The 12342-nt window shown below is 41.8% G+C and overlaps 1 protein-coding gene across 1 annotated transcript in view; it reads left to right on the plus strand.

Annotated features, from left to right (window-relative positions):
- The first annotated feature begins 7902 nt into the window (after positions 1 to 7902).
- snx7 (sorting nexin 7) overlaps positions 7903 to 12342 on the plus strand; it is a 36955-nt gene continuing 32515 nt past the window's right edge. Inside the window, exon 1 of the mRNA XM_031873670.1 lies at positions 7903 to 8078. Coding sequence (XP_031729530.1) covers positions 7995 to 8078 — 84 coding nt within the window. The 5' untranslated portion in view covers positions 7903 to 7994. The remainder of the gene's footprint in view (positions 8079 to 12342) is intronic.

The following is a 12342-nucleotide window of genomic DNA, read 5'->3' on the forward strand; positions in this document are numbered from 1 at the left end:
GAGGAGAGAATGGGTCGATAAGTATTGATTACCTTCTGTCCATTACGAATAATTGGTGATGTTTTGAGCCAGCGACATGATGACACATCGACGCAAGTGAGCTGGGAGTAAAACATCGTCGATTCCGAGGAAAATGCACAATTTGACAGTCAGTTTAGTTGATGCGTCACGACTTGATCATCCATAGCTTTGATTTACTGCGATCAATGGGTACGAGTGGAGACTCATTGTTGGGAAATTTACCCCATAGGAATTAAAGAACCAAGGATTTTCTTCTTATTATCGCTTTTTGTTTTCTTGAGACAAGAAGCTTTTTCTAAAATTTAAAATTATTCGAGGATAATCGGGTGGCCGGGCTCAGCCTTAGAGATAGGGTAAGGAGCTCAGTCATCAGGAGGGAGCTTGGAGTAGAGCCGCTACTCCTTCGCGTCGAAAGGAGTCAGCTGAGGTGGTTCGGGCATCTAATTAGGATGCCTCCTGGACGCCTCCCACTGGAGGTTTTCCAGGCACGTCCAACTGGGAAGAGACCCCGGGGAAGACCCAGAACACGCTGGAGAGATTACATCTCCCAGCTGGCCTGGGAACGCCTCGGGATCCCCCAGAATGAGCTGGAACATGTTGCCGGTGAGAGGGAGGTCTGGGTCGGCCTGCTTGACCTGCTGCCACCGCGACCCGACCCCGGATAAGCGGTGGAAAATGGATGGATGGATGGAGGATAATCGCTTAAAAGAGCGGTGTGTAGGATTTAGTCTATTATACACTAATGCAAACATTGTTGTGAATATTATATTCCATTTCTCTCAATAAATCCCTCAGACTGTTTCGGTAAGAACTGAAACTGCTGCCAATTTAACATATTTAAAGCTACTATGACGAACTTTCATTTTGTGTTGGTTTTGGCGGTCCCTCTGGACAAAAGTGGTATTGTTTCCAAGCACCATAATCCCTTAAGAAAACCTCTCACTTTACTGCAGCAGGCGTCTCACAGTCTTCCTGGCTTATTCCTGGTTCTGGTTCTCCTGTGCCTCCCTTCCCCAGCAATACGGCCTGGGCCTCCAGCAGCGTGGTGCCGGTGTTGGCTCCCACCGAGCACCGGCGGAGCAGCGAGGTGAAGCTGGATCTGGGTCGGTCCACGGCAGATTGCTGGAGGCCCCGCTGGAGTCTGAGCGGAAGGAGTTTCTTGTGAACCTCTAAAATTGGATTTATTTGATTTAAGAATGACTATATAGAAATAGCATCTGCTTACATCCAAATTGTTCTATTTTTTTTGCTCTGCCAAAAAAGAAAACTGACCAACATACCGTTTGGAACCACCTGAACAACAATTGTAAAAACTTCAAACATTGAGTTAGAAAGCTTTCATGTTACTTTTACAGAAAGTACACTCTATATGTACTTAATACGGAAATATTTTACTATTGATTGACTAACCAACAATAGCACATCTCATTCACTGACTTCACTGTAAATTAAGAAACGGTTAGCTGTGTTATGGAAACCCCTGCATTCACTCGAACATTTTAAAATACCGTTTACTGATATTTTCTCTATAATTCAACAGAAAAAGTAGCACACAACATAGTCCCCTCGTCCCTTATCCACTCTTACCTAATGTCTCGTCACCCCCACCCCGATGGCCAGCCAAATAAGAACTACACAAGACACAGAAGGCAATTTACAAGCACATACCATGAAGTCCAACTCAGTCCCAACTTGTTAAACACTGACGCTTGACACCTCGGTGTCTGAAACCGACATGTAGTGTCTGGATGAGACGCACAGGGCTTTTAACTAACTCCAATGTAAACTCATCCACATCATTATTAGAAGCTCAGAGCAGCTCCCACCCAGGAGACCACTGTTTTGTCCTGTGTCAAACCAACACTGACTTCTTTTACGTAGTTTTGTGACGTTACTTCCGTACTTTACTAACATCAGTTGTGTAACAAGAGTAGTTATTTTATGTAACAAACTTTCTGATTTTAACCCAAACTACAATCTCGTCCTGAGCCTAACCAAGTGGTTTTGTTTGCAGAAACTAAGCGCACCTCCATTGGAAGTTTATTAAGACACTCTATGCATGCATTGAGCGGAAACTGTACGTGTCATGCGAGCACGGAAGTTTATTTTAAAAAGACACAATGCGTGAAACGGGCACGCCGTCCCTGACATTTGAAGCGTCTGTATTTGAGGAGTTGGGAGTGAGAACGTGTTGACATGTCATATCCACATGGGCCTATAATGCCATAACAGCCAGAATGCTTTGTACATAGAGCAAATAATGTATGGCATGTGAAATACTCCAGATAGGAGAGAGCAAATCTTCTATCACACATGTGTTGTCTCTGCCATACTTATTGGTTACAATTATTTGTTTGTAACATACTTTGTATAGAAATATTGACACCAAAGGAAAGCAGAATGCACAAACCTAAACACATGGATGTGTGGACATCTGCAGCTGATGGTGAAATGACTTTTGCAAAACAGATTTGATTTGCTATTTGTTGTTTTTTTTTAGTTTATTGTCCTTATAAGGGCGTGCATGCAATAGGAGGAAATGATTTCAGAGGCGTTGGTACATAATTTTTTGCTTTTATTTTCATTTTTTACCCTCTATAATCTCTTAGATTTATTTTTCCAGGAAGTTAAATGGCAGGGACAAGGACAGGATGAGGGAAATGTTTACATACAGCTATGTGGTATAACCTCACAGCAGGGGCGTCGTTAGGCCTATTTTAGGGGGGCTGAAGCCCCCCTCAAATGTTCTTCAGCCCCCCCCGAAATAATTTGGCATTATTGGCTTTAAAAAAAAAAAATATATATATATATATTTTTATTTTGGTGATGTCATTAAATTAAACTATTGTTTCTCACATGGACAAGTTATTTATAGCTCTATCATGCTACATATGTGCGTGCGTTCTGGTTTGTATGTTTTCTCCCCCTTCAAATTACAATCCAATAGCCTATCATCATACTTAACGATATAAAGTTGACACTGTCAGGTCCATTCTCCCTTTAAGAATTAGGATTTGGGAGTGACGCGGATATTCTTTATTTGAGAAAAGTTCATATTTGTGTTGTCAAATTTCACTATGACCCTCAAATTCTGTCTCTTGTGTTATCATATACTGAATGCCAGCAAAACTACAGAGCAAAATCACACTCTTTCTGATTGAACCAATCTATGAACTGTCTGAAACAATGGATATCCGCAGCTCCAAATGGGCCCCAAAAAAAATACCCACACCCCTTGGGGCTAAGCCCCCCCTTTCTTTGAATCCTAGAAACGCCCCTGCCTCACAGTGTGCATGTTTAAGGAACATGGAAAAGGAGATCCCAAAATGACTTATTTTCCTCGAGGGAATAAGTGAAGAAGTGAAGAATGTCTGCCTCCCTTTGGCCAGGAACAGCAATTGTTATTCAAAGAATATGTTTGACTGTTTTGCTCCTTGCTTGCTGTGGACTGACAGAATGGTGGATGTGTGAGGCAGCAGCTGTGCTGATGAACACTGGGAGAGAGAGAGAGAGAGAGAGAGAGAGAGAGGGAGAGAGAGAATCGATGACCAACACGCGCTGATCGGGGACGGACCAAGGAGTGACGCGCAGCTCGGCTTGTGCAACAGTGACATCTTATGGTTCCTCCTCTGCCGGTGGAGTCGAGGCCGTGTGCCGGTGCAGCCCGCCGCAACCCAGCCACGCCGCAGTAAATAAAGATTATGATCACATTATGCAAATGAATGCTCCGTCTGTACACGGCTCCCTCGTGTTAGCCCCGCTCTTGCTTCTGTGTTATGACAGTTATTTAAGTCCTCGAGGCGACGGAGAGTTTGACTGTGCAGCCAAGTGTTGACAAGGCTGAAGGTGATGGAAGTCTTGCTTTGACAAATACGCATGAATACATTACTTTGTTCCAGGTGCGGTGCGCTGGCTGAGCATGAAATGAGCTCACACAGGTGAGCCCAAGCAGGCAAAAGCCCGGATTTGGACATTTAAGGATCATTTATTGTCCTTCTGCAACATGGGGTGACTTAAGCAAGTAACAAGGCCTGTTTAGACTATATAGTATATACATACTTTTGGTATTTTAAGACATTAACAGTATGAGTATTGTTCAAAAGAATAATTTAAAAATTGTTTTAAAACCAGGCTTAGCATTCCAAAACAGCTTTTCATTTGTCAGAATTCTCTCCATTAGGTTCACTTATAGGCAGTTTCAAAAGTGAGTTCCTTGACCACAGCTGTGACCTTACACCAATCAAGATCTCTACATGTTTTACAGATACAGCGATGACACAACGTCCACCGATTGATTGATTTTTATTGCGGAATATTTTTAAAACGTCCTTGGAGGCTTTAGTCCTGTCGGCAACCTTTTCTGTCCAAAGAGCCATTTTGCCGTATTTTTCACCAAATAAAATTGGTCTGGAGCCGCAAAAGCTCTTTGATATCACAGCGTATAAAGTTGTATTTATAGTTATATTGTATATACAAAAACTATAGTTTGTTGTATTGATGAAATTATAGAACAAGAATAAAGACAATTCTTGACATTTTATTGCTATTTTACCTGTTAGAACAATATTAAACTCGTATGAAGAGGAGAAAAAAACTGCTCAGTTTGCTGCAGCAGTTGAGAAATTGCTATTTTTCATTCATCTCCAGTGTGATACTTATCAGCAAATGCTGTGTGCTTGTTCTGGAAGTGTCTTTCAACATTACATTACAGTAAGCCAGCATCGTTGGCAGTGAAAGCAAATGAATACGTCCACGCAGAATTAAACTCTCTATTTTCCTCCGTGACTTTTCTTTTTTGGATTTATCCATTGATAGTGTAGCCGAGAGTTATTGTTGCACCTATACTTTATGATAATAATAAAATAATAAATATGGGGCTCCGTAATCTGCGCCAAGACGGCAACAACTTTATTCACTTCTCCCACACTTCACCAGGAGGACGGACACAAAATGAAGGACTTTCCTTTTCTTCTTATTGTTTCTTAACTATTGTGAAGTCCACACACATAAACTATAAAGGAACTAAACATTGATTGCTCTCCAGTACGACAGAGACTTCAGTCACCAGCAGAGCTACGAGTGACAGACGTGTGTTCACCTCATTTATTAATCCATAAGTAAACTTTTATGTGTAAGTGTTAATATTAAACTATATGTGATGTGAGAGAGAGATAGAGCAAGACCCGCAGCGTTGTAACTAAGTCTGAAAAATAAAACTTTCCACGAACTGTGTCTGTTTGAGTTCATATAGGAAGATTTTAGAGAAGATCTTAAGTATCAAGCACGACCTTTCACTATTAAAGACTACTTTATTACTTATTTTTTGCAACCAATCTACTTCCTGTTTACATCGGCACCAACCCGCATGCCCAGTGTACGTGAATAGTCACGTGATATTCGTTTTCAGGCAGACTGGACAGAGATCATTTAGAAAACGATGCTGAAACGCCGTGTGGACGGAGATCGTTTTCGTATTAGTGTGGATGTAGCCTCAGAGAGCCGCAACAGAGGGGCTGAAAAGCCGCATGCGGCTCCGGAGCCGCAGGTTGCTGACTCCTGCTTTAGTCAAACCAGACATTGACACAGGCGGCAACCTCTGGTTCTGCCGATTGAAGCTAAAATGCTTTAACTTGTATTATCTCTAGTGCCCACCAGGGGGCGACTCCTCTGGTTGTATAGAAGTCTATGAGAAAATGACTCTACTTCTCTCTTGATTTATTACCTCAGTAAACATTGTAAACATGAGTTTATGGTCTCAATCTCTAGTTTCAAGTCTTCTTCAATACAGCATGATGTTCATTTAGTACATTATGGTCCATTTAGAGTCACACAGACCATAAAGCAGGGGATGCTTTAGGGTGGGGCTTATTGTGATTCACAGGTCACTATCGCCAGAGCCGTATACGGCGTCACTACGTCACTCCTCCACCTGACGTCTACTTCTTGTATACAGTCTATGCTTAGCACATGAAAGAGTAAAGTGACACTTATTTCCAAAGTGGATGTTGGTGTTAAGACAATACATCACCATAAACATGTATGTATATACAGTCATCAAAAACATCACATCTAATTACGATAAATTACAATTGCAATCTTTTTACCCTGCTTTATCAAATGCTTTAAAATACAAAACAAACAGCTACCATAGCATGACCTCACACTTCCTGTACTAAACTCCAGAGCTGCTGCTTAACCCTGTTATATCCCCTCCACTCTGACTGGGGCCATTCCCTTGATGGTATCATACATATGATTGAGTTTCAACTGATGTATTCTCAACACGACTGGTAGGCCTTGCTGCTGAAACTCCAGTCCCCATGTGGTTCTAGGCAAAGACTGTATCAAATATGGACTTTGTTTTAGTGACATCACCCATAGACTGTATATAAGAAGTGGAGATAGTCATGGTGATGTCACCCATTGGTTTGTGGACTGCGGTTATGAAGCATTGAGTTCAGCGATTTCTCCGTCGCCAACTTGTATTACGGCCGTCACCATGTCGTTTTTTTTGCAACGGATGAACTGAAGTTACCATATTTGGAACGTATACAGCTCTGGTAGTGATAGCGACCTGTCAATCACAATGTAGCCCCGCCCTAAAGCATACTCCGCTTTATGGTCTGTTTGACTCTAAATGGACCATAATGTACTGAATGAACATCATGTTGTATTGAAGAAGACTTGAAACTAGAGATTGAGACCATAAACTCATGTTTACAATGTTTACTGAGGTAATAAATCAAGAGAGAAGTAGAGTCATTTTCTCATAGACTTCTATACAACCAGAGGAGTCGCCCCCTGGTGGACACTAGAGAGAATGCAGGTTTTATGACACTTCCTCATAGGCTTCACTACACAGAACCGAAGGTTGCCGCCTGCATCAAACGTAGTTTAGAAATCAAATTAAAAAAGAAAACACCAAGGTATGCTATTTAAACTAACTACTATATATACTGTTATTTATACATTTAATTATGCGTCTGAATTTGGAGCACTGATTTTTCTTTTTTTATCCTTTATTTTACCAGAAAGGTCGTACTGAGATACAATATTTCTTCCCCTGGTCGAGATGGTCAGCGAGTAAAAAGTTTCATATACTAGTGCAAGGACAGATAACAGACTGCAATGGAAAGCTCACTGTGTTTAACTCACAATTACAGCCTCCACACTGCAGTTGTAGTACAGTTTACCTCTGAGGGCAGTAATTGTGGCCTGCATGGCAGTCTTTCACAAAAATGATTATTTAAAATAACTATCAAGTTTTTTTTTCATTATATTTGAGGCGATGTCACAGTACAGAATATCTCCATCGTGGTTATATTTCCTTTGGTTTGAGTCTTATGGAAAACTAAACAAGCCTTCAGATGTTCCTCCCTGCCAGCTGAATCGTGTGGTGATTTCCGCGTGTGCGCGCTCAACATTTCAGCTGCAATCAATGTACAGCACTGTACCGGAAGTACCCTGGTTGTCCGCCAAAATAAAAACCTTAAATATTTTTAAACGACTCAATTTACGATCACTCATCGGAATCAATCGGCTGTAATGGCCAATATATGTGTATGTTAAAAAAAGGAATTTGACTCCGGTTTGGACAATGGTACACACACGTCCAGAGGAAACAGAGTCGACAATAAACATGTGTTACTTAATGTTAAAGTAAAATGAACCGTCATGTTTGCTATTCTTTCAGCTAATCCATGTCTGGAACCTTGCAAAGGCTAAGAAGAGGGGACTTCTCCTTAATGCTCTCCGAACCATAAAATAGGTTGTTAAAACTTTTTGTGAATGCTGAACTAATCATTATCCCTCTAGCGATGATAGTGACGGCTTTTATTTTGAAATCAGTTAAAGGAAGTCCTGTTCTCGGTTCGCTGTCGGAGTCTTTCTGCTGCTCTGAAGTTCTGGTGGAAGTTTACCTTTTCCAGGTTTGTCCCATGAGCTGAGTTCATTGTGAACGGTTCGAGAGCGAGATGAGCGTACAGACGGTCCCCGCGGACTTCCCGGGACACATGTTGGACCTGGACGAGGACGACGACCTGGAGGTTTTCAGCAAGGTAAAGAAAAGAAGTGCCTGAGAAATGAGGCGAAAGCGTCAGACTCTCTCCAGCTCCCATTGCCTTTCTCCCTACGTGGATTTGACCCCCGGCACCAACACTCCCGCTTTAACTTTAACTTGTAAAGTACCGTAATTATTGTTAGTACGTCTTACTGCAGTCCGGTCAGAATGTCGCGACTGACCACATGCTGTCATATAAAGGGGAAGGAAGCCGAACGTTCTGGATCAGCTGATGAGCTGACCTCCCGACCCGCTGTACTCAGACTCACGTTAACGCCAAGTCCGTTCCGGTTTTGAATAATTAGGTGTCTATTTACTTGTTTCAAAACTTTACTCTAGATAAAAAAATCCTTTTAACAGCTTTTACTTCTGTACAGCCCCCCTTGCTCCAATACAATAATGCACACTTAGTGCAGGAGCTGTTGAACTCTCAGCCTATAGGTTCACCTCTTCACCAAGCAAAGGAATCTGAACTTGACAGAAAGTTTAGCTGGCACTTAATTGGTGTCCATTGGTGGATTTTATACAAGCCGAATATTAAAAAAAAAAAAAAAAAAAAAAAAAGTCCCTCTGGAGATTTGCCAAAGGCCCATAGTTATGTTTTGCGCGTCATGTATTATGACAAATATCGAGAACACGTAATATTGTGACATTGCCATATGCAGTTTGGTGCAACATTGGTTTTGCACACGAGAAAGTTGCAATTTCTTGCACAACTTATTTCTGAATCCTATAACTGGACTTACTCTGCCGAGCTCCAATGAGAGCTCAACACTGGAGTCAAAGATTGTAAATGTTGAAGAAGATGAATCACACAACTTTAATAAAATAAGAAAAAAAAGATATAGACATGGTGGGCTATAGGGAGAAGTGCTTTAGTTCATTGATACTTGAACATTTGAACAGATTTTCTATTGGTTCATAGCACCGTACAATCAAGACAAACATGTACACAATCAAACACTTCGATGTACGATGTCCACGAATGACAACGAAAGACATAATGTATTTTAACGGCGACAGCGATGTACTAAATCTACACGTAGAGTATTTACTTCAGTGTGATGTGTGAACACGGTACGGCAGCCTTACAGTCATTGGAGGCTCAGGGTGAACGTGGCTGTGGTGTCGGGCTTGATTTAGGTCAGACTGAACAAAGGGAGCTCTCAAACAGAACTGCAGCTTCAGTCGACTTAGTTGCAAATCAGCAGCAGTCAGGCTCCATGATCAGGTGCACTCTGTGGCCACTTCATTATGTACAAACAACCGTTCTGCCATGTAGTCCACTTGTATGAAGCCTCGGTCATGCAGGTGTCAGTTGAAGTCAGTGTTGATCATTGAGGTAGTTGGTGTTGTATGGACTGCATCATGTTCAGATGTGTGTCTAATAATCAGGCTCAGAGAGACGCTTTCAATTATATTTACTCAAACCTATTAATCAATGATCAAAATATTTGGCAGTAGTTGAAATAGTTGTGTAATCTATTGTGGGCTGTGGCTCAGTGGTAGAGCAATCAGAGGATCGGTAGTTCGATCCCCAGCTCCTCAAGTCCATGTGTCCTTGAGCAAGACACTCAACCCCCTGCGGCTCCCGTAGCTGTGCCTGCGGTGTGTGAATGTTGTCAGATAGTTCAACAGAGGCAGCTGGTTATTGTGGCTTCTCTCTGCATGTGGTTTGGGTTAAATAGCTTGTAGTTGTTTCCAGCAGTGTGCTGCCACGTTCTCATTAACACACACACACTGTTTGTTCCTGTACAAAGTGAGAGCTGCAGGGAGTGTGTGTTCGTATGTACACACATGCATGGTAGTAGCGTTACTACCAAAACACACCTGAGACACAAACGATAGTTGGACGGTATAGTCGCCTAAACTATTACATTTTTTTTTTTCTTCTTATGACTATTTGAAATATTGACAGTCATGATCCATTCCTTCTACACACTCGATGTAACGCCATGCTCAGTATAAGCTCTTTAACACTACATTCATTCATACACTGATGGGAGGGGCTACCATGCAAGGTGCCCCCTGCCCGTCAGACTATCTAACATTCACACCCACTGGACAGTGCCTGGCCCAAGGGCACACCGACATGGACTAGAACCGCCCATCTTCTGATTGAGAGACGACCCGCTCTACCTTCTGAGCCACAGTACGGTACTGTGGAAGAAAATAATGGAAATATAACTCTCTTGACCACATGAAAAATCTACAAGTGCCATCAAACTCAGAAATGTAAGATTATTGGATCATGAAACAAAGGTTGAAATAGCAGTTTAATACTGCTCTCTGCTCAACAAACTGTTTCAAAGAATAATACTAAAACTAAAGCACTACGGCATAAGATGGATGCCTGTTGAAACAATCAGATCAAACTGTGAAGAATCAAAACGACAACGAGTGTAGCTCATAGTTATGCCCATAGACTGTTTATAATTATTGTTTATCAGCTGAATCCCCGTTAATCTTCCTGAGGTCCAGACAAAAGATCAAAGATAATACACACGATACATGACGTACAGCAAACAGTTAAAACAGTGCAGTCACAATATACAGACTGTAGGTGTAACTGACAACCAGCCATAAACCAACCTCCACAATGCTGAGGAGGGATTGTAATCATCTGTAAACTCGTATCTCATATTCATGGACTACTGGAATACCTTCATACAAGTCCTGTAAAGAAACAATACATGTATTAAAAGCTTTATGAAGAAACAAAGGCTGAATATCCTGTAGAGTGTAGACTATCTGATTTGGCAGCAAAATATTTACTCAAATGAAGATTTTCAAAACTTCCTGTTTCTAAAGCATGAAAAAACCTGCGGCGAATATAAACCACGCTTTACGACGTGCCTCAAACTGCCTTGTCAGGCCTTTTTTTTTTTTTTTCAATTTTGCATCGTCACATTCAGGAAAGCTTTTTTCTTGTCCTGCAGTACCTGTTAGGAGAGAGCTGGAGGGAATAGAACGCTAAGGATGTTTTCCCCAGAGGACGATATTTTATTAAAGAAATAAATAAGTTAATAATAATTATACTGTTCAAATGACAAGCATGGGCGTCGGTGGGTGACATCAGCTGTCACTATGAACATGAAGTCAGGTTGTAACTGGATGACTGGTCTGTGTGCTCTCTGCAGGACGGTGTCTGCACTCAGCCAAAGATGGTTTATCAGCTAACGGGAGCTTCACTCTGTCTAAATGTTTGTGGACTGCTTGTTTTTGTCGTGCAGACAACTCGAGCAATACATCTAGCGAATTGCTTCGCACCAATTCCACATCATCTAGATGGGTATTAATACACTCCTTTCTTTTTCCTTTCCCCCCCGAGCATATTCAACCTCAATCATCTTCTTTCCCCACACACCATCTGGATCGGTTTGTGAATTTCTGAATGCGCCCACAGGATCCAGATGGCTCCCTCAGTTAGCAGTCAAAGATAAACTTCCATCCACAGTCTTCAACAATGACAATATGCTCCTTGAAATGTGGGCGTTGTCCTATTGTGTGTTTCCATGCAATGAAAGCACATTTTGGATGGAACCATTAGGCAGGGCTCAACATTAACGTTACTCCAGTAAACTCCAGTGTGTTTGGGCAAGTAAAAAATCCATGTGATCGTTATCAGGGGCCGATACGCAGTAAATCTGGGGTCTTTCCACAAGCACAGTCCTGCTTATAAAGGAGCTAAAGGCTAACATCAACGGAGGCTCCATTCAGTTCCATTATGGTGGATCAGCCAGCAGAGGACAGACTTATTATTTAGACACTGCAGCCAACAGGATTTAGAACTCTTAGGGTTCTTGCTCTGATGGTGTTTATCATGACTGAGGAGGGGAAGCCTACTTATCATCAAAGCACTGTGGAAAGAATGTCACTCGACCGCTCCAAAATAAGGAAAAAGCTTCACTTGCATTGATTTCCTGCTTTTGCATCTCTTCACCACACCACTTGGTTGGCGCTGAGGACAGCCGTTGCTGAAAGACTTTGTTTTCTGGTTGTCCGTCCGTACAACCGGTCCATTCTTGTGTGCACGGTATCTCAGGAATGGCTGACTTTCTTCAAATCTGGCACACACTTACACTTGCGCTGGTGATGACTGATAATACCGACTGTTATTTGGCCATAACTCGAGAACTAAAATGCACACAAAGACGTTAATGAGCCACAGGAACTAATACTAGTCTTTTTAAGGACAGTTTTTGAAAGTTTGTAAGATGTAGATCAGTCTATGATTCCTGAGCTTTTCTTCTATTTCGAGC

The sequence above is a fragment of the Anarrhichthys ocellatus genome, unplaced genomic scaffold (genome assembly GCF_004355925.1).
Source record: "Anarrhichthys ocellatus isolate YVR2014 unplaced genomic scaffold, GSC_Weel_1.0 scaffold73, whole genome shotgun sequence".
In the NCBI taxonomy this organism is placed as follows: Eukaryota; Metazoa; Chordata; class Actinopteri; order Perciformes; family Anarhichadidae; genus Anarrhichthys; species Anarrhichthys ocellatus.